We start from the raw sequence: 23,110 nt of genomic DNA, 5'->3' as shown, positions 1-23,110 counted from the left end.
TGTTCCAGACGCAAGCACAAGATGGAGCTCAGTCAAAACACAACGCAGTGGAGGTTGCATTTCCTCCCTCTCTTTCCTGAGGAGAGACTATGCTGGCAGCTCCAGTAACAAAAGCAGAAACAGCGCTGGGGGTATTTCCTATTTGTCAGGAGTTGGGGTGAAGACTCATCAGTTGCCCTTTTGCAGACCTGGGCCTGTTCCACAGCTTTAGGACCAACACGTGGCAAGGGCTTGTGGGATTTGCTTACACCATGAATTCATGGAAAGCTGTAGGTGGAAGGGAAGTGGCCCTGCCTCTGGCTGGTCGCTCTCCACTAAGGAGAACAGCTGTCCTGGGGGCGTAGGTGAAGGAGCTGGAGAAGGCATGAGGTTGGTTTCTCAGCCGTGCTTTTCTCTGAGGTTAAGAGAGGTTCCCATGAGCGAACTGAGTTCAACCAATGCCTGAGTTAACGAGCCCGTAGCAGCACTGGAAGTTTAAACTGGCCTGTTTACTTGAAGGCCACCTGAAATACTACTTAGTGTTCAGAAATAATTGATTTGATGGATAATACATCGCTCCTGGCAGAAAATGCCTCTCTGGAGACGGATGGGCTAACTATAGGCCACAGATCAGAGCCATGGAACTTCCTTTGGTAGGTTTGTCAATTGTTTTGTTAATGAACATTCTTTTGCTATTACAAAGGTGTACAGCAGACTCTGGGAGCAAGGCCATATGGTCGCAGAGCAAATTTTGCATCTCTGACTCAGGTTTTAAATTAAGCTAAAATTGTTCTTGTCGCTTGATTCTGTACACGCCAAACTTTGGGCTGTTTGTCCCATCCTGTCATCCTCACAGAACCATAAATACCCTATGGAAGGGGAAAAAAAAACCCCACCAGTTCTCCTGTGGCAGACTAAAGCTGAGGGACAGAAACAAATCTATGAAAGGCTGACAGTGTGACAGCACGACAGGTCTCCTGCAGCTAGTTTAGAACCTGAAAATTTCCCCATACTGCTTTCTCTCTGTGTTTGGTACCAAAGTAAGTAAAAAGCAACTGTCTTTGCTAAGTGCATTAGGTGGGTTTTGCCTTTTTTTACCCTGGAACTTGGCTAATAAATGAAATAAGGAACATCAGTGAATACGTGTGAGTTTAGCCAAACCTGGGGTGAGAGTTTTGTTGGCTTTCCTTTAACATCCTTCCTGAGCTTCTTACCTTTTTAACTTCTTCAGCATTTTGTTTCGCAGTAGTAAGTTTTTCATCTATGTTGGCCACATTCTCTGAATTTGTAGCAGCTTTTTGCTTAAGGTCTTCAACGCTCCTCTCCAGCTCAAACAGACGTAAGGTGGCATTGTTCAGGGTTTCTTCAGATGCTGCATTTTCAGATGCAATCTAACAAAGAGGGACAACAGTTACATTTACAAAAGACACAATATAATAGTAAGCTTTCTGGATAAGCCCTGATCAACTAATTAGTTCATGTCCATAGATCCGATATAAAACCCAGTGATTTAATTTTGTTACAAATGGCCAATTGCAGTCAGGATGAAAGAGCCCCCTGCTTGAAGATGCGGTGCATGTGGGGCTGCAAAAGCATCAAGGAAGGTGGTTAAAAATTACCTGATTGCATTACACATGGAAGAGTTGCCTAATCCACAGGCAAAACTTCAGACATTTGACTCCATCATTTAATAATGGGCTTGTGAAGCTGTGTAACTTCTAGGCTGGCCCAGCTTCATGGGTCTCTGTGTAACTTCTAGGCTGGCCCAGCTTCATGGGTATAGACAGCACTACGGTCTCATGAGGGCTATGAGATGCAGTCTGAAAATGTTACCTGGCCAGGCTACAGCAGTTACCACTTCAATCCACCTGGCATTTCTTTATTTTAGTCTCATGCTGCATGGTGGATGACACCGATAGCGTGGCTATGCCAACACACTACCCTCGTGGTGACAGGTATGACTTTCCAGGGATCCTGGCACACCAGCTCTGTCAGACCAACACAATCCTGCTTGTGTAACTTCAGTGGTGCAGGGCATGGGGGAGAAGAGCCTTTTTTTTTTTCCCCAAGAGCAAATGGTTTCCTAACATCTGTCATACTAACTCAAAAGCTTATGTGAAGACAAGAATGGTTTAGATTCATTTAAAGTGCAATCTTTGATCTGTGGTACCCAAGAGCCTTCCCTAGACAGGCTTACAGCAGGTTCTAAGTATCAGACTTGGTGCTGTTTCTATATCTTAAGAAATACTTGTAAAGAACTCACGGAGGTCAGCAGGTCTTGAGTTCCTTTAATGTCTTCATCAGCTTGTTTGATGGCTTTTTCAGCTGCATTTTGAGCTTTTTCAGCTTCTTCCAGTGCTGCTTTCACCATGTCTGCAGTGACTTTAACATCTGTTGCACCTTTGCTGTGGAGCAAAACCATGTTAATGCTAAAAATGCTTTTACTTTGGAACTGGAAACAGTAGTCGTCATGCACTGCAAAGGGCCATTTCTGCCCCTTAGTGAAGGAATGAGAATTTGCATCTGGGAAAGTTGATTTCCTGATACATGAAGTGATTAGCATTTCCTAATGAAACGTGCATTTCCCAATGAAACAGAAGTCTGGTTCAGGGTGGTGGTGAGAGAGAGCAGCTCACTCAGAGCAGGGTTGCGTACCTCGCTTTTTTAGCTTCCTCCAGCAGCGTTTCTGCTCTGGCAATGTCTCCAGCACTCTGCTGCAGAATGACCTCCACATCAGAGAGGCTTTCGACACGCTCACGAATATCTTCTGTCAGGGCTTGCAGCTGCTGGGGAGTGCTTGGCATCTCCATGTTCAGCACTTCGTTAGCCACCGCCTCGATGCTGTCCAGGTCAGCGCTGTCTTCTAGTAGATGGGACACGAATGACAAAGATGTGAGTGAAGCTTCCCCCCATCAAGTCTTGTCCAGCTGCTCCCTTAAGAAGGAAAATCATGGCCAAAGTTCCTCCCCCAGACTTAAAGAAAATCAAGGTGTTAAAACTGCTTCCTCAGGGTGAAACTTCCCTCCCAGGAGAGGCCCAGCAGGCGCGTGGGCCCTGCTGGCACGGCTCTCTTGGAAGCCAGTTGAAGATCTTGGTGATTAGCTACACCGGGCTGGGGGGCAGAGGTGAGCCCACAGAAAGGAAGCCAACAGCTGCACATAAATCTCTCTGTGCTAACAGTACACTGGGCCTTGTGCAAACAGGGGAGGAACGGGCTGGCCCTGCTGCCGCTCGCTAGCGAACAAGGCCCTCATTTAACCTTTACTTGCAGAGATAACTAACCTTTCTTACAGAGATAAACTCACAGTTTCTGACTTTCCTCCCTGTTTAAAAGTCTTTCCAGCCAGAACTTATGAACACACTTGGCAAGCTACAGCAGCACGACAGCCTCAACTGAAACGAACACAACAACATGTCACAGTGTGCTCTCACTTTCCTATTGTCTCAGTTTTCCCTTCTTTCCAGATTTCATCATGCACGCTATGCCTGGCTGCCAGCGGGGAGACACACACACATAACTATTGTATTACCCCTTAGAGGATGATTGAGAGCTAAAGATAGTTTTCACAAGCTTAAAATTAAGATATCATTTAAATGTAAGGTTCTTACGCATTAGGAAGTCTCTAATCTGCTTAATAAGATTTCTCAGGTCTTCATTGCTTCTGTCCACTTGTTCTTTCGTAGCATTGGTTTTGAGCAAAACTGCTTGTGCGTTTTGTTTTGCTTCATCAGCTCTCTGTTTTGCCTCAGAAACCTAAGGAGAGGAAAATGTAAGGCTTGATTACATATTTGCCTGTCTTTAAAACAAAAATTCAGTTGGAGTTGGAGGTAATAGTAATGAGAAATGCTTTTTCTCATAAAACTCAGAGAACACTTTTAAAAGCTGGCCATGATCCATACCACCAATGCTAATTTAAACAACTCAGGCTAATGTTTAGAGTTAGCTGTGGAGCTTCACTTAAGCCAGCTCCCTTGCTGAGGATCTTTACAAGCATGACGAAGTTACGCAACAGAAGAGAAGTATTTTGAAGTAAGCCAGGCACATATTTTGTGAATTAGTGTCTAAACTTGTGTTACAACTACAAAAATTTATTTTTTATTTTAATATCTAACAATTGATTTGGCACATTACCATTTTGGAGAGTTGCTCAACTTCTGCTAATGCACTGAGGATGTCTCTGTCAAAATCCATGGCTTTCTGCCAGGCGTTGTGAGCCACGGTCACCAACCCGTCACAGCCAGGTCCTCCACACTTCTTCTTGCCTTCCTCTGTCCGACAGTTTAAGCCACCGCACGGGGACTCGGCACAGGTAGCTCCCACAGGAGTGCCACACGTCTGCAGAGGGACAAGGGAAGGGGCCACAGCTTTATTTCCATGGCAAAGCTGCAAGGGGGACGGAGTCGGACACTGCTCTACCCTGACAGAAACACAATGTTGTTTCTGCCCCTCATGGTACCTTCCCCAGTACCACGGGGAAGGAGGCTGGAGGTGGCTCCTGCAGCAGGTCCATACGAGCATGACTTTAACCTTTCTTCTCTGCCCCCTGCACCTTCCTGCCTGTAACTGGTTACACAGCTCCCTGATGCTGAAGTAGCTGGAGGGTAGGAGGGAAGCCTTGCCTTGCTTTCATCCTCCACTTTTCCTGTGTATCATCTTTCACTAGAAAGCTGCCTTTAAGCTTTGGTTTAAAGCTGGAAGCCACTCCTGTCTGTGTGCCTTTTCTTTGCAATCAGTCTTCACTACTGTTGGAGGGAAAACTGTTTTATAAGGAAGGAAGTGTTTGGTGCAGAGCAGTATCTTTTCCTTTGCTCTAATGCCCTAGAAGTGTAACAGAAACCGAAATACTCCAAGTTGAACAGGAAACTTTTTCATTCCCCTTAAAAAGCTGTTCTGTTCCCTTCCATCAAATGTTTGCTCTGATTTTATCTTTCCAGACCACTTTCCAGTTTGTGAATTTTGTCAAGGATGTGTTCCCATTGAAAATTTCAGGGTAAACATTTTTTTTAAAAAAAAAAAAAAGCAAAACTATTTCAATCAGCAACGTTGTGCTGAGAATAATCCACTACTTGGTCAATTGTTTGGACAATGAAATTACTTAGGAGTTGTTTTAGCCAGAGGGAAAAATTGGAAAATATCCCATTCTTCTGAGGTTCTTCTCCCTTTCTACCCCACCCCTTTTGCCCAATGGTAGTCACTAACCGCTGTACTTTGCAGGGAAAAACCTCTCTGGGAAAACCTAGGGGCTGTGCCAAGTTGGCTGCAGCTGTCTCCTCTGAAGTGCAAATGAGTCCCTCTTACCTGTTTGGCATGGAACCCAGCAGTAGCTAGAAAGCAAAAAGATATTTTTTTTTTTGTTGGTGTCTTGTGATTACACCTCCAAGCAACTCCCTGTTTATGGCCTCGATAAACATCTACCCAAGATTTTCAGTCCTCAGGAACAGTTAGGCAGGAATGCAGGGGAAGGGAAGCTAAACAAAAAGATGTCTCTTTCTTCCCTCCCAAGAAAAAAGGAGGGCTGGGGAAGTGGGGAGGGATGACTGTAGTTGTAAAGGACAGGGGACAATTGAGCCTGTGAAGAACTCATCCTCTAGAGCAGGGCTGGCCTCCCCGGGGGAGTTAATGGGCAGTCCCCTGCAGCCTGCCTTCATGCAGGACTGTTCTCTGAATGCAGCTGGCCAACTTCAAAGCGAAAATGAGGGAACACCCAGCCTCTCCCAAGAAAAAGCCACCCTTGATGGTATTTACAGATGAGCAGGCAGCCTCAACAGAGAAAATGCCCTTTTGACTCCCGCGCCCTCCAAGTTCTGCTTTGTCTCAAGTGGGAGGACGGGAGCACGGTGACTGAGGAGGGCAGCCCGTGGGGGGGAGTCTGCTGTGCAGGCACTGAGTGTACCCTACAGAGCTGCTAACAGGGAGAGAGAGGCCCAGAGAAAGCCAGCGTGAATGCAGAACAGGCCTAAGAGGATGGCTCTTGATCCAGCAGCCTCCCTGCACTTCTCTGCACGTGGGAGCTCTGTCCACAGCAAAGGGCTTTGGGTTAAAGCCAGGGTGATGAAATGACTGGTGCTCTGTCAGGGCTGGGAAGGGTAGGAGAGAGACCAACGTGAAAGGCTGGTGCCTGAAAGCCAGGAGGTGTCAGAGCCCACCGATGGGACAGCCCCGTTGTAGCCCACAAATTCCCCCGCCATCCAAGAAATGTGCACTTTTCATAAACAAACTGTATCTCTCACCGTCAGGCTCTAAACAGTTCCTCCCCCGCCGTCGCATCTTCACAAACCCGAGCTTTTATTTCTGCCCCAGGTTTTACACCAGCCCTTCCGAGTCACCTACCTTTTCAGCCACCTCAGCCAGGTCCAGGCTCTGCAGCTTGCCCGCCAGTTCATCCAGGAGGCGCGACTGCTCCTCCTGTTTAGCCTTGAACTGGGCCTCCTGCTCATTGATTAAGTCTTCTACTTCCTGCCGCCTTTGTGCTGACAGCTCCACAGCGCTGTCGGGGTGAACGGTGGAGGCGTTGACCCTCTCCTCTGCCTCCAGGGACATCTGGAAGTACTTGGTGATACTGTCCAAGGCTCCTGCAGAAATCAGACGGAGCTGCTCAGAAAGCTGTTAGGTAACCCAAAGCCTGGAGGCTGGCAGATGGCACGTGGGGGTTAGCGATACGAGTATCAGGTTAAATGAAACGCTGGCCTTTGCAGTGATATTCAGTGCCATTGCAAGGAAAAGAGAATTTGGCCTGTTGTGGGGGGAAAAAAATACTTTGGGTTTTTTTTGCTTAGTTGACAGTGTGTAAAGTTTGTTGTATTTTGAAGTTAAGCCTTTCTCTGACCTTAATGACTGAATTTTGCTTGCCCTGAGGATAAAAGGAGATCAGCCTTTTAAGTTTATAGGGCAACAGCCTGTTTTCTAAGGATTCGCTTATGCCCTTAGTTCTTGTTCCTTGCCCTGGGATGTCTGGCTTATGGAGTCACTGCTTGGAAACTGGTCAGCACTTCCTAAGAAACAGCTGCTTGATGAAAGATGCTGATTTATGGAACTGTCCATTTGGGACAACTCTCAGAGAGGCCTTGAGCGAGTGTGAGGGAGCCCATGGGGGTGGCCATGCTCTGCACCTTGGGGTGGCTTTCTTCTGCAGAATGCCCCAAGTCCAGAACTCCCCTGTTCTACATCCTACTTGTCTCACTCTGCGAAATCCCACGCTCACTGGAAATAATCTCAGACTTTCTGCAAAGCAGGAAATTAAAAAAAAAAAATAAAATCCTTTCATAGAATCATAGACTCATAGAATCGTCTAGGTTAGAAGGGACCTTAAAGATCATCTAGTCCAACCATCAACCTAATTCTGACAAAAAAATAAATAAGAAAGAAGCAATAAAAAAACTGCTAAACCATATTCCTGAGGACAAGGAATTCCAACTTTGTTTCAAGTTGGAATGAAGTAAGCTTTCAAAATTTCTGTAGAATTTGGTGACATTACTCTTTCTCCAGCAAATTTTGATTCTTGGCCCATTTCAATGTGCCAATGGGCATGTAAGGCTCTAGTGGCTCAGAACTGAGCCCTTATAGGGTGTTCTTAGTCACCAGACTAAGAACCAGGTAGTTTTTCCAACCAAAACCAGCAATTTAATAGACTGGGGAGAGCAAGGGAGATGGTCCAAGTGTATCTTGGAATCTGCAGCACTTTCATCAGTTGTGTCTTGTCTAAAATGTATTAATCAAGAGTCTTTAAGACAACTCTGTGCCCCAAGAACTTGAGCCGGCTTTGCGACGTGCAGAGGGAGAAAGAGGGGGTGAGGGGGCAAAACAAAATTCCTGCTGCATCAGCAACTCTGTTAATGCACAGAAAGCAGCTGCCCTCCTGTGTTTTATTACAAGTTAGAAGATTAACCTGGTATTTAAAACCATGCACTAATTCAATCTTTGGCCACCCCACTGCTTTCTCCCCCTCCCTGCGACACTTACCCCGAACATCTGAGATCTTGATGAACTCTAGCTGTTCTGCAAGTTCTTTCACAACACGGTCTAGGCTTTTGGCATCTGTCTCCAGCATGCTCAGGTCAGTGTCTGTGCTGTTGCTCTTCACTGCTAAGGCTGACAGGTTCTCTTCTATGTCAGCTATCTTCACCGTGACATCTGCTGTCAGCTTTCTGTAAGAGAGGCACAGGACTCAGCCCGGGGAGGAGGAGGAAGGGTGTAAGCCTTGGTGCTTCACTTCGCCCAAGAGTGGTGGTTAGAGCCGTGGCAAGCTTCTCCCGTGGCAGAACCTGTACTCCCTTGGTGGAGCTGAAAGTGATTTGTAACAACATGCCTACCTAGAATACAGTTTTGTTTCCTTTATCATACAAAACTAGTTTTTAATCTACAGCACATTTATAAACTCAAAGCACCAAATTGCTCAGAAAACAGCTGCTTTGTGTAAGATTAACTGGAGGCAGATTCCAGAGGACTGGTGTAATGCTCTTGTACCATGGCAACTGCATAGGTCAGAGTTGACTACTATGATCCATACATAATTTGCTTCACATCCCACACAGCTACAAATGCAGTTTTGATTACTACGAGCTCATGGGACAGAGCTGAACTTCAGGAAGCTGGGGGGAAGCCTTAGTTTTAACACAATGCATCTTTTTAACTCATGTGTAAAGATCCCTCCTCTCCAGCCGTTTCTCTAGGGCTATGAAGAAAAACCTCCCGCCCTCAGCATTCAGCATGGCCTCAGCGAGCCACAGAGCAGGCTGTAGCTGGTGGGATAACCCTAAAAGGCAAGTGTATGTTACACATCAACGCTGCTGCGGAACAGAAGTGGGCACGGGAAGCTATTCCCATCCTTGGTGATCTCACCAATCCCAGTGTTTCCTCATTCTGAAACGATCAGGCAATCCTTAAGCTCTGTGATCAATTTACAGCTCTCCCAATACCCCAACAGCCTGCTGTTTTCCAGGAGTCATTCAAAGCCTCCTATACAGGCAGAGAGGAGCAAGAACAGATACATATATACATATGTTAGGGGAAAGCAGCTTCTCGGCTGCTCTGACCTCCCTCAGTACACACAGAGCCCAGATGAGCAACCCCCAGCTCTCCAGCTGGAGAAGGGGAGCTCCAGGGCACAAGCCTATCCCTAATTGAGACATTTGTGCTTTAATCCTCACCCCTTTGCTTTGTGCAGGCCCCTTTACAATGCACAAGCACGCTCTAGCTGTTGCACACAGGGCTAAAAGCATCTGTAATCCTACTTGATGTTAAACTGCTCCATCTCCAAAAGCACAAACTACCATCTTTTGTATGCTTAGCCCTAAACCAAAATAGAAGGCTCCTACCCTGAGAAAAATGGAAACAATCCTTGTTATAAAGCTGGCATTTCTCCCACACACACGCTTAGAGTGCAGAAAGGAGCCCAAGTTTCCAACTCATCGGCTACACACGGAAATCCAGGAATTTAATCTCTCCCCTCTTCATTCTCTCACATAATAGCAGTGTTTGTCCTTTGCCCCAGGGGAGTGCAAGGCAAGCGTGAGTGGCTCTGCAGTAATTAGCTGCCTGGTGCACAGTGGGAGCAGGACAAACCCCGCTCAGAGCATGGTAGCTCTGCTGTTCCTACCTTCCCCAGCCAGGTTTCCCCTCATGGGACGGATGCTCGCTGCTGGCACTGAGCATGGCAAGGTGCTCCACCAGCGCCAGGAGCCCAGCTGGAGGAGCAGAGCCAGCTCAGTGCGGGGGCACCAGTAAATCCCAGCTTGCTGGCACTCCCACTCCTTCCCACGCTAGACTTATCCATGTAACTGCAACTGTACTCACTCTGCTTCCTCGAAGAGATTCCCAATGTTCTTCAGGGGCTCGGCAGCTGGATTTTGAGCGATGATGGTTTTAATTTCACTGAGCTTCTCCTCCAGGGTGTTGAGCGTCTGCTGGTATGGGCCAGTGACTCCAGTGATTTTGAGGGCATTAGCTCTATCCAGGAACTGCTGGGTCCTATTAGCCAGCTCGCTGATGATCACATCCCAGAGGGCGAAGCACTGGTGGCACGGCACACAGTCAGGGAAGAAGCCCGAGTAGCCCCGAGAGCACTTGTCGCAGCGCGGCCCTTCCACCCCTTCGTTGCAGATGCACTGCCCAGTGGTGCGGTCGCATTGCGGGGTCTGGATGCCACGAGGGTTGCAATCACAAGCTGGAAGGAGGAAAAGGCACGTGTGAAGGCTACAGTGAGGGAAATGAGGTTGACATTGGCAAGAAGAAAAAAAACCCAAAAATCAACCAGTTGTAATGAGGTAGGGAAATGAGCACCAAAGTGGTGTCTGTGCCTGAATTATAATCAGCTAATCATGGATGCATCTGCTTGGGTATGGGGGAACCAGAGCTGAGTGTGAAAGGGGAGAGAGACAAGGCAGTAACTCTTGGGGAGACCAGGATTTGCACATCTCAGGAACAGGCACAATAATGGAGCAAAGATGGACGTTTCTTGCAACACCTGGATGTCAGCTGGACAGCAATTGAAGACAAAGTGCACAGTTTCACTCCTACAATGAAGAGTAAGTAGAATAAGGCTTTCCAGACAGGAAAAAAAACCCAACAGGCAAGCACACAGCAGAGGGGTTTAAGTGAAAAACATGAGTGAAATTACAAAAGTGAACACGGAACAACCATTTTGTGTCTCCTCCAGCACGGGAGTAGGGGTCAGCTGAGGAATCCAGCAGATCAAAAATCAACCACCCTACCCTGCATCTCCCATAAAAAGCACAATAAACGGGGACAGTTGATTACATAGCACTTAGTTAAGTGGCAGAGCTCCATACCATGGGACACTGTGGGTGCTAAAAGTTGAAGTGGCTTCAAAGTAGTACACAACAAATCTATGGAGTAACAGCCCTTGAGAAATCTTCTACGTAGTGCCTGGCTCAGGATGTGCTCCTGCCACAGATAGTGGGAAAACATTCACAACATGCCTCGAGGAGCCTCACACTGCACTGACATTTTTGGTATACAGAAAATGGGAAAAAATCTGGCAGTGAAAAGTAGAATAGTCCTGTCTGAGGGAGAAGAGAGTAGTCTCCCCCAACACAGGTGCTAACGACAAAGAGCCTACACACTGCTTGTCACCATCAAGTGGGAATAAGGACGGTTAACAGGTTTGGGTGGGGTTTTTTTCAATTATTTCACACTTTGAGCACCAACTCAGGAGTTAGTATTCACACCTTCCTGAAATGGACTTTCATTCTCATTTTATTTTTGTAACTGTGAACACCCATCTATCTGTATCTGCTACTCAGGTAAGACCCAGGGGCTCAAAGCGGTTGCCAAATTGGAGTGATAGGGTTTGGCCAACACCCTTTTTTAACAAGCTTTTAGAATAAAGATGCTCCTCTTTGGCACTAACTGGCCATGAAGAGAAGTTGTTCAATTAACTTACTGATGTGCGGTCATTTCTGAAAGCACAGACACGCTTTGTACACAATAACTAACGCTATCAGGAGAAGCCTTTCCATGCAGCGGGGCTGCCACTTGACCTCTCCTCCTCCTTAATTACGCAGGCAGCAGCAGCAGAGGAAATTACCAACTTGCAAAGCTTTTAATAAAGAAAGAGAAGCAGCAGAGAATAAAAAGCGAGGCCTTGAAAATAGCCAGGTCCTTACCTAGCATTGTGGCAGAGCACACCAGAAGCAGGTCAAGCACACATTCCTTGAACAGGAAAAGGACTGCGCTACCTGCTAAAAGCCTTCACTTACACATCCATTTACCAGGCATCCTTGAAGGAGGTTAATGGCTCAAAAAGGTCCATAAATCAATTCACACACCCCAAGCACATGGCCCCTTGAAAAAAGGGCAAAACACAAAGCCGTTTTCAAGATTATACATTGTTTGCTTCAATGCCAAAACACAGTGGTGGTCTTCAGTTCAGGAATTACACAAAGAGCCTCAGCAGAACAAATCGCCCCCCAACAAAACGACTTTCTTGTACAATGTGAATATGATAGGCAAGAGACAAAAATAACTTCTGCTGCCTGCACAATTGAGCAAAATGGTCCTTTGTTCTTTGAATTATACCCTGACACAAGAGATTGTTTTTACTTTACATCGAAAGTGCTTAAGTAGTCAACTCGCCATGGAATATGTTCCCTGCAGGCAAACGGTCAGAGTTCCTGTTTGAAGGAGGTCAGTTAACCCTTCTCTCAACTAATAAGGCCTTCGGTATAATGATGAATTGTCCAAATTCCTCTGCATAGAAAGAGGCTAAATGGCATGTGGTTTTTCTCAAAGATCCTGAGGTCTGATCAAGTTACATGAATACTTGCTGCTTGCAAATCAGATCACTATATTTACTTGTGGATTTAAAAAGCTTAAAGTGGAAAAGAAAAATACCCATGTTGGTAATTCTATTCCTGAATACCTGCATGTTCAGGAAAGGCAGATGACATGGCCTTAGTAGCATTTACGTGGTAATGTGGACTCCAAAATCTTTGAAGACAGAAAATGCTGGGGAAGGGGAGAGGAGAATTTAAGTACTAACTCATTTTCAAAGCGAAAACCCAAACTCCATGGCTGCCCGTTGGGAGATGATAAAGAGCAAAGAAGTAATTTATTCTAAATACAGCATAACGATTGGAAGATTCATCACATTTTTAGAATTCTACAAAACTTCCAAACTGAGTTTTATGTGACCACTGAGAAAATTGTACAAGGCAGCTAGAAACATTACTGTGGGTTATTTATCTGGTTTCGGACTCTCTATCAAGCCCAGAAACAGGCAATGCAGGCTCTGCGTTACTTCAGTAGTGTGAATCCAACATACTTAAAATGGCTCCTCGCTGCAGCACTGACTGAAACATTTTCAAAATTCTCACAAAAGCATCACTACTCCTCTTACAACTCACATCCTGTGCACAAACCTTTCATCTCACAAATGACACGTGCATGCCAGAGATTAGTTACACATGAGCTTCTTTTTTAGAGTCTAGATGACCTCAACCAAGTGCTTCAGCCACAGCTAAAATAATCTCTGTTCCCACCTAGAATCAGTCTCTGATGCTTCTATGAGATGCTGGGTCCCAATTTCTGGACACAGCATTAACAACTAAATTTGGCAGGCCAGAAACCCATAGAAACTGCTGTTCTGCCCTCCGAGGCCATGTGGAACAGGACTTCCACATTCTCCAATACCTTTAGCGGAGGAGTCCTGTGTCCTGTGCCCTGGCCAATGCCAATAGGCTATTTCACACCCTGGTGTGGAGCACTTCCAAGGATCTCGCAGAGAGAACCTTCCCTTTACAGCATGGTGGGGATGAAACCCTCAATTGACTTCAGCTGTGGTGTCTTCTCAAGAGGAGGTAAGCAAGCCCAGGACAAGATCATATAAAGTCTTCTAGGCAGCGAAAAATGCCTTCAATACTATGGGCCACCAGGCAAATAGTTCAGTGCATAGGTTTCACTTCTTTGCCTCATGCAACGCTGCTTACTAAGCACCCAGTGGCTGCAGTCTCTGTGGGACTTCAATGCACAACTTTGCCCTAAAGTGATAAAAAGGAAACTTTGTCCTAAAGGGGTAGAAGTACAGTGACAGTGAAAGGAAAGGAGGACCTCCTAGCTGGCATGGACTGGAAAAGGCTAGCAAAGGATTGCAAATAGCTCATGGAAGAATAACTATGTGCCCAGTTACACATCCATCATTCACGATGGTGGGTGCCCATCCACCGAAAGAACTCATGTGCCATTTGATTATCCTTGCCAATGAACCATGATGTGAAAACAGGAGATGCCTTGATTCCCACCACCTGCTAGAAACAGAGTGAATACCATGCCAGAACGATCCAGCATACCATGCCCAGCACTGCTTTTGGCCAAAGTACCCCAGCATCACAACCAGCCACAGCAGCGTTCTTGCTCCTCTACCACCTCCATTGTTTATGTCCAGCTATTCCTATGGCCACCATGTGAGCCAACTCCTACGCATTCCTGTGCTAATGATGCTCTCTGTTACAGCACTTCTGCTTCTGATGTACTCAAACAGGCTAACGCAAACACAATCTTCAAAGTATAGCCTGGCTCTGGAGCTTTTGGCTCTAACCAGCACACTCATAAGTCTGATGTAACACTTGAGTAGCTATACCATATCTAATTTTACCATATGCCTGGCTTATTTAATTTTCCCCGAGAAGAACAAGATATACACAGGCACATCTAGGGATGCAGAAGTGTTTCTGATATTATCCACTAGCTAGTGATGGCCTTACACTCCACCTAACATAGTATCTGTGGAATAAGGAAAGACGTAAAATTCCTGCAAGCTCTTAAATGCCTTAGCTACGCTTATGTGACTAGAAATTTGGAACAGTGGTTCATTTTGCACTTTAAACCCACAGAGATGCTGAGTTTACTGCGAGACATTTAGATGCCTTAACCGGTTTGGGTTGGAAATGGCCTTCAAGACAAATGGCTGATTATTCTCCCTTCATACAGAGTGGATGAAGGCCAGGGTGAAGGGCTGCAAGTTAAAACAGACTCGGGCTGCTTGCTTTGAAGATCAGTTAGGGATCAAATCTGTCCCTGGGTGAGCAGAACAGAACACTACAGTACCTCCCATGGAAAATATAGCAGAGGAAAAGAAGGGTTTGTTTTTTTTAAATCATTGGTCAAAGATCTGAGGGTTTTCAAAGGAGCATTTACTAAGTTAAACAATAGGTTTCTGTTTCAAAATGTCATTTTGGAACTGGGTGTATTGTTTTCTTTAATTGAGTGTTTAACTCAATCAGACATTCTTCTGTGCCATACCCTGACTTAAGTGAAATCACATTTTTGACAGGAACATTTTATAGCCAAATTCTTCAGTCAAGATCTGCTGATTAGCAACTTATGACTACAAAAGATTGTAGCTGCATCTGTTCACAAAAGCATGTGCATGCACACAAAGAGTATCCATGAGCAATTTTTATTTCTCTTTCAGCAATGTTTTTCCTGATCTTAAAGATAAAAGTTAACACTCACATGTTTATTGAATGTAGGCTTGTAGAAACCCTAGAGGAGAAATCCCAAAGAAGTACACAACTAGCTCGTGTGCTTTGCTTCAAGCTCACAAGGATCTATGAACCACTTTATCTTTCACTTACTCTGACAGCTCTGCCACCTTTCCCTCTGATTCTAAATATTTAGAACTTACTGCCATTTGAGACACTGTAGTTTAATATATGACACGCCTGCATACCACTTAACTAAGGTGTGTCAGACCAGTTGATACTACAGCTGAGATGATATAATTTATACTGGAAGGTCTGCATGAAGACCAGTCTCAGTATTTAATGCCTTATTGCAGGATGCTAGGAACAAGTGAGCATCACACATTATCCTACACAGAACAGAAATCATTTTTGCAGAAATATTTTCTTTACTGCTTGAGATTGGGGATGGAGAGCATCAAATGTTTAACTCCTCCGCAGCAAAAAAAAAAAAAAAACAACACAACAAAGGGTTTGTTCAAACATGATTTCCTGGCACCATTTCCCGGTGGTAGTGAGGCACTATGATGATAAAACCATTCAGCAATTTGTAAGGTTGAACGTTTTGCGGAGCTAGCAAATTTCTTCTGAATAATCAGCTATTGATTCAAATTACCCTGTAAGCATATTGCTAACTCCTCAGCATTATGACTTTCAGTACGAGTGTTAAGATAAGATCCTAGCCTAGAATTGCACTGCATTTTAACACACTAGCAGACCTTGGCAAAAGAGCAATTTTCTGGAATGTACATTACAATATTTTAAGACTAGAGCTCAATTGAAATTATGAAACTCAAAGTGAAAATTATATTTCCTTTAGTGTAGAATTTGTCTGACTTCCTTTAGACACTTATGGAAGGAAGAGAAACATCTGCTAATCTTTCTCTCTGCACCATAAACACCTGCTATAAAAGCAGCCTACACAACTAGTTTAAGACCCAGGTGTTAAATTAAGATTACAAAGCCTATTCTTAAATGGCAATGGAGTAATTTTCAGTGAACAGATGTTTCAGCACCAGGTACACAACAAAGACTGAAAACTGAGCAAAACAACTTTCTGCCAATGTCTGCATTAAACATTTGATAAGAACATGACTTTTTTACATCTTAGTTCAACTAAATTCGGTGTTTTACAATAGTGCTTGATACTCAGGTTCGACACAGAAAAATATTGACAAAGCTATATTTTTCTAAAGGGGAAACAGCAATACAACCTAACTTTCAACCCCATACAGTGTATTTTAAACTGCACTCTGTTCTGTTTTTCAATTCAAACAGCAATGATAATAAAATTGTCATCTGCTTGATATTATATGAAACACATAAACTTCAAATATCTACTGTGCAAGGGCATTGTTCAAGCTGCCCCCGCAGCCACACCATACCTCAGAGGCTTCCCGGGAGCCTGCAGCCTCCTGCCAGAAATGTGCTTTGCGGGCTGAAGTCTGTGCAGAGCTCAGCATGCTGAGTCCTGCACTTCGGTTGCCAGGCTTTGGAAAAGCTCCAGCAGAATGCCTGCGAGACGCGAATTTGATGAAATTTGTAACCCTATTATTTACTACCTTAGCAAGGATTTTTATGCACATGCACACGTTCACATGCGGGCTCGTGTAGAGCTGCAAACAGCTCATAGCTGAAGCAACAGCCAGAAGAATCATAGAATGGTTCAGCTTGGAAGGGACCTTAAAGATCACAGACTTCCAAGCCTCCTGGCATGGGCAGGGACAACAAGGGTCCTGCAAAGGGGCTGGCACCACCCTCCCAAGCAGACTCCTGCTCCCCACACAGTTCCTGCTCACTGTAATCCTCACAAGGACCTGCACAAGGCCAACAAGACACACACTGGGCTCTTCCCTATCCTCTACACCTCTCCTCTGCTTGTTTTGGCATTATGTTAAATTAAATGAGTAACTGTTGTGTTTTTTTAAAGCATGGGGTAAGCAGTCTCCAAAGTCTCAGACCTACAGACTCTCTGTGATGTGTATTCCCCAAGGAACATCTGTGGGTGGTGGGAGCATACCCAGTACCGCGGGATTGCAATGCTGCCCAAATGTAGACACCTACCTTAGCTTGCCCCAGTGGTCTGGTCACAGTGTGATCACTGGGGACATGTAGAGAAGTCACACCGGATGATGCTTTCTCTCTATCGCAGGGAGCACAGACTGCAAATCAAAGCACTTAGACCAGGTGCAAAAATCTGCTGCCTCCAGCTTCTGCTTCACCTTATCTGATCTTACCAAGATTTCTACAAAACAAGTCACAGGCAGCAGCCTGCAATGGTCACTGGGGACAGCAGGGAAGCATTCGCTGGAGCCTGGTTTCCAGTGGAGCGTGCTGGGACCCTGGGGCTACATCTACAGCTCAGTGCTCTGTGAGTACCTGGGAACTCCTGGGGGGCTGTGGCCCTCTGCCTGTCTTAGATGGGCCATTTTGTACATCTCCACACAGTTGTGTCCAGAGGTTATTTGCAGGCACTTGTGTTCACATGACCTCGCTTTTGGCTTTTTAGCAACTAAAAAAAATTGTAAAGGCATCACAGCAACACCCATGGGAAGAATGGTCCGCATTTCTCAGCAGGATCTTGTGTCTCTTGGCGTCAACAGCTTGAAGAGCTCTTGTGAATTGATCACACCTTATAGTCCCTTGAGTAATGCACCCTGCAATTTCCAACCTTGAGCAGAAGCCTCTTGCCCCAGCCAGTGGGGGATCCCACCCTGAAGTTATCAGGACTGACGTCCATATCTCCGCATCAGTTTGGTGCCCACAGTGAAGGCTGTCTGTCCGTACTCACGGTTACGAGCTCTTGCTGCTCCCCATCCAAATCAGTTTCTATTTTCTTCCTGAACGCAGCACAAAATGTGGCCACATTGGCTGCCTGGGCCAGCAGGAGCATGCCTCCAAGGGCAGCTGGCCCGGAGTCTGTGTGTCCCCTGCAGCTGGAGCCAATGTCTTTGTGATGAACCCCCGTCTCAGTTCCAGCTTCACCTTGGCCACAGGCCATACTTAAGCTATTTTCCAGGGACATTGCTCTGCAGCTCCTTAAATGGCAGTTTTCCAGTTCGCCTGCAAAGCGCTTACCGCTGAGAGCTGCTACCTGCCCACGCAGCAGCTGCACATCTGCCAGCCTGAACACCACCCCTCTGCTCGCCAGGACTAAGAGAGGGCTGAGAAGTTGCTTCTCTCACTGCTGAGGAAGGATGGGAGATGTGGCGGGAGGCACTGACCCCACCATGCCAGGGAGACTCAGCAGCTGCATGGGGCTGGATGTGCTCCATGAGCAAGCATGCACTTGGACCCCATCTAGGGCACCGTGCCACAGGCTGCCGCAGCCCAGCCCTGGGCACTGGCACTCCCCCTGACTCAGAGACCTCCTCTTGGATGCAATCCTGAAGGAAAATCTGCATTTCCACCCAAGCAAGTCTCCCATGTCACTTGGGGGCAGAAGGGGTGGCGGGTTGGAAGGAGAGCGTAGAGTTTGGATGGTTAAAAAAAGGCTCTGAATAATATATCCTCTCTTTACTTCAGAAATGTTAAAAAGCAGGTTTTCACATGCTCAAAAGGCAGCAGAAACTCCATGAGACCAGAAATGCTGGTACGCTGCAAAATCCTGCTGATAAGGTATGCAGATGGACTGCATCAATAAACCCTGATGGAGACAGCTGATACCAAGAGACAATCCCTGCCCCGGAGCCAGCAGGGTCAGCGCCCCTCACCACACCAGAACACAGACAGCCTCCCCAAAAGCCTGCCTCACCCCCTGAGAAACCCAATATGTACTCAGGAACTGGGACAATTCCCCAGTCCTTTCATCTGCTGCATTAACCAAGTAGCTGTGACCTGCCTATCTGGTTAGATAATGGGCTCTTAAGGTATCTCTATTGTAAGGGATTTATTAAAGACCACAGCAAGCACATTCCTCCCTGCAGGAAAAAAATACCTTAATCTACTGCAAACCCTGCTGGCAAAGGCTCCTATTTGAACAGATCAGAGATACAAGTTTGTTCTGGTCTGGACAGTGTTTGAAATTTCTTTCCCAGCTAATGAACAGGCTTGTTTATAATGAAAGGACAGAGAGCATCCAGTTTTCTAAACAAGCGACTTCATAGCTCTCTGTTTTGTGGCCTGTAGCTACGGCTAACCCGCTGTATGGTCTCTGCTCACTCCTTTATTTTCATCTGAAATATAAGGAAAGTCTCCTACTAAATAAAAAAACCTTATTTCTTCAGGGCCATTCTCCCTAACAAGGCACCAGAGGAGACAGTGGTCTTTGAAAGGCAAAGGAAACTGGTTTTCAGACCAATTCTCAAGCCCACATTGTGATATGGTTTCTTACCACACTGGCTTACCTGAGAGCATTGGAACCTAACGGTTAAAGAGTTAGTTTCCAAACAGAGAGGTTTGTTGCTAAGTAAGGGTCTGACAAGAAATAAAATAAACCAGGCAAGCGCTGGGCCAGGCTCCTGCAGTGCCTGCTGTCCCCAGAGGCACCAAAACCCTGGGGGCAGACCCCGCCGTGCCTTCCTCCCTGGTTTCCAAAGCTCGTGTGGGCACTGGTGGGGGTCACCAGAGGGGCTGCTCCAGGCAGGGGTGTCCCAGCACACCCGGGGGTGACCTGGCCACCAGCCAACAGGCCATTTCCAAAAGGCTGGACTCACCTCGGCACTCCACGCTTGGGTCGCCCCAGAAGAGCTCCTGGCAATCCTGGCAGGTCCGTCCTCCGAAGCCCGGCATGCACTGGCACTGCCCTGTGAACTGCCAATGAAAAAACAACCCAAACAATCTAAGAGGAGAGGTGACCACCTCAGCAGCTGGGCCCTGGGCCGAAGGGGAGGCCAAGCCGCCGCAGCACGCCCCTGTGCTGCCCTCACCTCGTTGCAGGCAGGCCCCATGGCGCGTGTGGGGTGGCAGCCGCAGGGCTCACAGCCGGTGCCGCCGGCCAGCCGCCAGGTGTGGGGGGCACAGCGGTCGCAGGTCTGCCCCACCACGTTGGGGAGGCACCGGCACTGCCCCGTGGCCGCCTCGCACCGGCAGCTCTCCGAGCCATCGCAGTCCTCCCGCACGGTGCCCAGGTAGTTGCAGACACACTCTGTGAGGGAAAGAGCATGGCGTCTCCATGTCAGCCTGCCCCCGCCTTACCAGGTGGCCCAGAGTTTGCATTTAGTTTATTCTGAGTCCCCAGAGGAACGGGCAGAGGCTGGCTTGTCCCATTGCCCATGGCCAGGCCTGGCTGACCCAATGCTGATGGGCACCCAGCACCACATAAGAGCCGTCCCCATGTCCTGGGCTGGACACCTCTGCAGCCTCTGCCCCAGCACACAGGAGGTGACAGGAGCCCCTCATTCGGGCAGCATAGCCTTCCTCCTCCTCTCCTCCCTCTCCACACAGCCAAAGCCCAAGCCTGCCCAGCTCCTGTCAGACAGCTATGGTGGCAGATCTGCTGGGAGCAGCTGATGGCATGACAAGCCGAGCAGGGCTTTGCTCGCCCACCCAGCGACCCGACTGTCTGGCCCAGCTGCATCCACCACCGAGGGAGAGGAGGGTCTGCCTCCTCATCACCCATTTTGGCTCCCGGCTCCCTCCCGAGCCCCGCCACATCTGCAGGAATGCTGGTGTAAACAAAAGCCAAACCCTCACCCCGCCACCCACCATCTCTGGAGGAGAAGTAAACAAAGACAGCTAACAAGAGGGCAAGAAACCCCCCTCCTGCAAAAGCCTCCTCCTTTCAGCAATGTAAAGGCTGTCCCTGCTCTACACGTCAAATGTAGAGCACTCCTCTCCCACCAGAAGCCCTGCTGAGCTGCAGGGCAGCTGCATGCAGCTCCAGCTGGAGGTAATTAAGTTTCCCATCCACTCCAAATGCTCCCAGGTAAATTAAAAGAGCTCAGGCTGCCCCCACGACATGGCTGGTTACGACATGGTTGCAGCCATGTCTCCCCACTCACTTCTGCAGTCCTGCTGCAGGGCGCTCCCGTAGTAGCCCTCTTTGCAGAGGTGGCAGTTTTCGCCCTCCGTGTGATACAGGCACTTCATGCACATTCCCGTTTTCTTGTCGCAGGCCTCCGGGTCAGTGGTGTCGATGTTGTTGTTGCACTGGCACGGCTGGCAGGCGCCGCCAACCTCGTCGGGGCTCCCAAAGAAGCCAGACGCACATTCATCACATCGACTGCCTGTTTGAACAAACAGGCACGGGGGGAATTACCATCACGGCTCGCTAGCGTGCAGCCCCGTAAATGGCAAGACTGAGGCAAGACAATAATGGCGGGGGGGGTTGTTAACTGCATCATGCTCAAAGCAACAGAGGCAGCAGCAGCTTGGTGTGGCATGGATGGTACCACTGGGGGCACCAAGGCATGGTGCTGCAGCCCAGCTGCCAGCACGCATATCCCCTTGGTTCTACTACTGTCCTGTCCACCTCTGCTGACCACTGCTTATCCCTCACTATGCTGCTGGGAATGAGGTTCATGGTGGCACACATCACCTGCACAAGCTGCTCTGCCCTGGCACCTTCCAAGTGCTGCCAACATCCAGTAGCAACACATAGACGCTGGTGCTGTGGTCACATCCAACAACCCATATGAACATACCCCCTTCTCACCAGGAAGTTCAACCCAACCAGCCCCCCTCCACGCACCCACCAAGTACCTATGTATCCCACGCTACAGACACACACGACTTGCAAGGTGACCGGATCCTGGTAACAGCCGCTGGCAAACTGGCGTCCGCTCTCAGGGCCATCAGGGCATGGGCAGGGACGGCAGTGGTCGCCCGATCCCAGGACAGGGTCTCCGTAGTAGCCAGCCTGGCACCTGCGTGATGGGGTACACAGCATATAGGGGACCGCAGGCAAAGGGACTGAAGCCTTGTTATAACTACACCCAGGTTTTCAACCACCATGAAGAGCCGAAGCACAGAAACATCCATACAGCTTTTCTGTGCCACTCACAGAAGCACATTTTTCCACCTTATACCAGTGTAAGAGCAGGAGACCTAAGGCAGATGCCTCTCAGGAGGCCTGCAACGGACAAAGCCTCTCTGAAACCCCAGGGTCCCCACAACACCCTGATGTTTGGGCAGGCGCTGCTGGGAGTCACAGACAGGGAAGAGGGAGTCCCCATTCCCATCCTCCTCCAGGACCACTAGAGCTGTTCTGGCTTCCACAGTCCAGGGGCTTTCCCTGTGGATTCACACCCGCCCGAGCACCAGCGCCGGAGGGCAACGGCTGCTGTGCCCATCACACTGGGGGCAAGGAGAGGGGGCACACACCGTACCTCTCGCAGTTGTGCCCCGCCGTGTGGTCCCGGCAGCCGAGGCACTCCCCGGTGTAGGGGCTGCAGTCGTCTGCGTGGCCGTTGCAGTGGCAGGGCTGGCAGCTGGGGAAGCCCCAGAAGCCGGGCAGGCAGCGGTCGCACTGCCGCCCGTACACCCCGGGGAAGCAGTGGCACTGGCCCGTCTCTGCGTCGCAGAAGGCGTTGTAAGAGCCTCGGACGTGGCACTCGCATGCTGCAAGGAGAGAGGGGGAGAGGGGCTGTTACCCCAGCGAGCCCTAAACACAGAGCCCCAGCTGCAGCACAGCCCAGAGCCAAGGGCTTAACGTACGTCGGCATCCACTTGGCCCAAACCCAAAGGTGCCGGGGGCGCATCTGTCGCACTGTCTTCCGACAACGTTGGGACGACACTGGCACTGTCCTCCGCTGGGATCACACACCGAACTCAGGGAGCCCTGAGGGTCACACTGGCATGCTGAGTGGAGAAAAGCATCAGGGAAATGAGTACCTCCATGGAGGATGTGAACCACCTGCCTCATCCCACACACACGCCCTCCCTGGTTTCCCTGGAAGCACCATCCAACTTCTAGGCCCAGTTTGCCCTGCAAGTAGATGGTTACGTACATAAGGCGGTCTCGTGCAACAGAGCAGAAATGCTGAATATGATGTTCTTGCAGACATCTGTCATGGGGGTTTTCACAACACTCCTGCTGTTTTCCAGACACCGGTATCTTTGGAAAGTTTCCCAAGCGCTGTTGGTGACCACGTCTTCGCCTGAGCCTCCCACTGTAAAGATGTCCAGCGACTTGCAGTATGGCATGAGAACAAGCTACAAAACAATTTCACAATGACAAAGTGTCACTATTCATACATAGCCTCCACCAAAA

At 48.1% G+C, this 23,110-nt stretch overlaps 1 protein-coding gene across 1 annotated transcript in view; it reads right to left on the bottom strand.

Annotated features, from left to right (window-relative positions):
- The window catches only part of LAMB1 (laminin subunit beta 1), a 45,732-nt gene that overhangs the window by 1,374 nt on the left and 21,248 nt on the right, over positions 1–23,110 (bottom strand). The window contains exons 17-31 of the mRNA XM_014964079.1: positions 22,848–23,052; positions 22,555–22,698; positions 22,227–22,458; positions 21,601–21,764; positions 20,901–21,125; positions 19,827–20,044; positions 19,614–19,710; positions 9,773–10,142; positions 7,940–8,124; positions 6,311–6,552; positions 4,112–4,315; positions 3,589–3,733; positions 2,635–2,842; positions 2,243–2,384; positions 1,194–1,370 (exon numbers count right to left, since the gene is read on the bottom strand). Of these exons, the coding sequence (XP_014819565.1) occupies positions 1,194–1,370; positions 2,243–2,384; positions 2,635–2,842; positions 3,589–3,733; positions 4,112–4,315; positions 6,311–6,552; positions 7,940–8,124; positions 9,773–10,142; positions 19,614–19,710; positions 19,827–20,044; positions 20,901–21,125; positions 21,601–21,764; positions 22,227–22,458; positions 22,555–22,698; positions 22,848–23,052 (2,958 nt within the window). The remainder of the gene's footprint in view (positions 1–1,193; positions 1,371–2,242; positions 2,385–2,634; positions 2,843–3,588; positions 3,734–4,111; positions 4,316–6,310; positions 6,553–7,939; positions 8,125–9,772; positions 10,143–19,613; positions 19,711–19,826; positions 20,045–20,900; positions 21,126–21,600; positions 21,765–22,226; positions 22,459–22,554; positions 22,699–22,847; positions 23,053–23,110) is intronic.

This window comes from Calidris pugnax, unplaced genomic scaffold (genome assembly GCF_001431845.1).
Source record: "Calidris pugnax isolate Ruff unplaced genomic scaffold, ASM143184v1 scaffold44, whole genome shotgun sequence".
Lineage (NCBI taxonomy): Eukaryota > Metazoa > Chordata > Aves > Charadriiformes > Scolopacidae > Calidris > Calidris pugnax.
The sequence above is the reverse complement of the archived record's forward strand: the minus strand, read 5'-3'. Positions and strand labels throughout refer to the sequence as shown.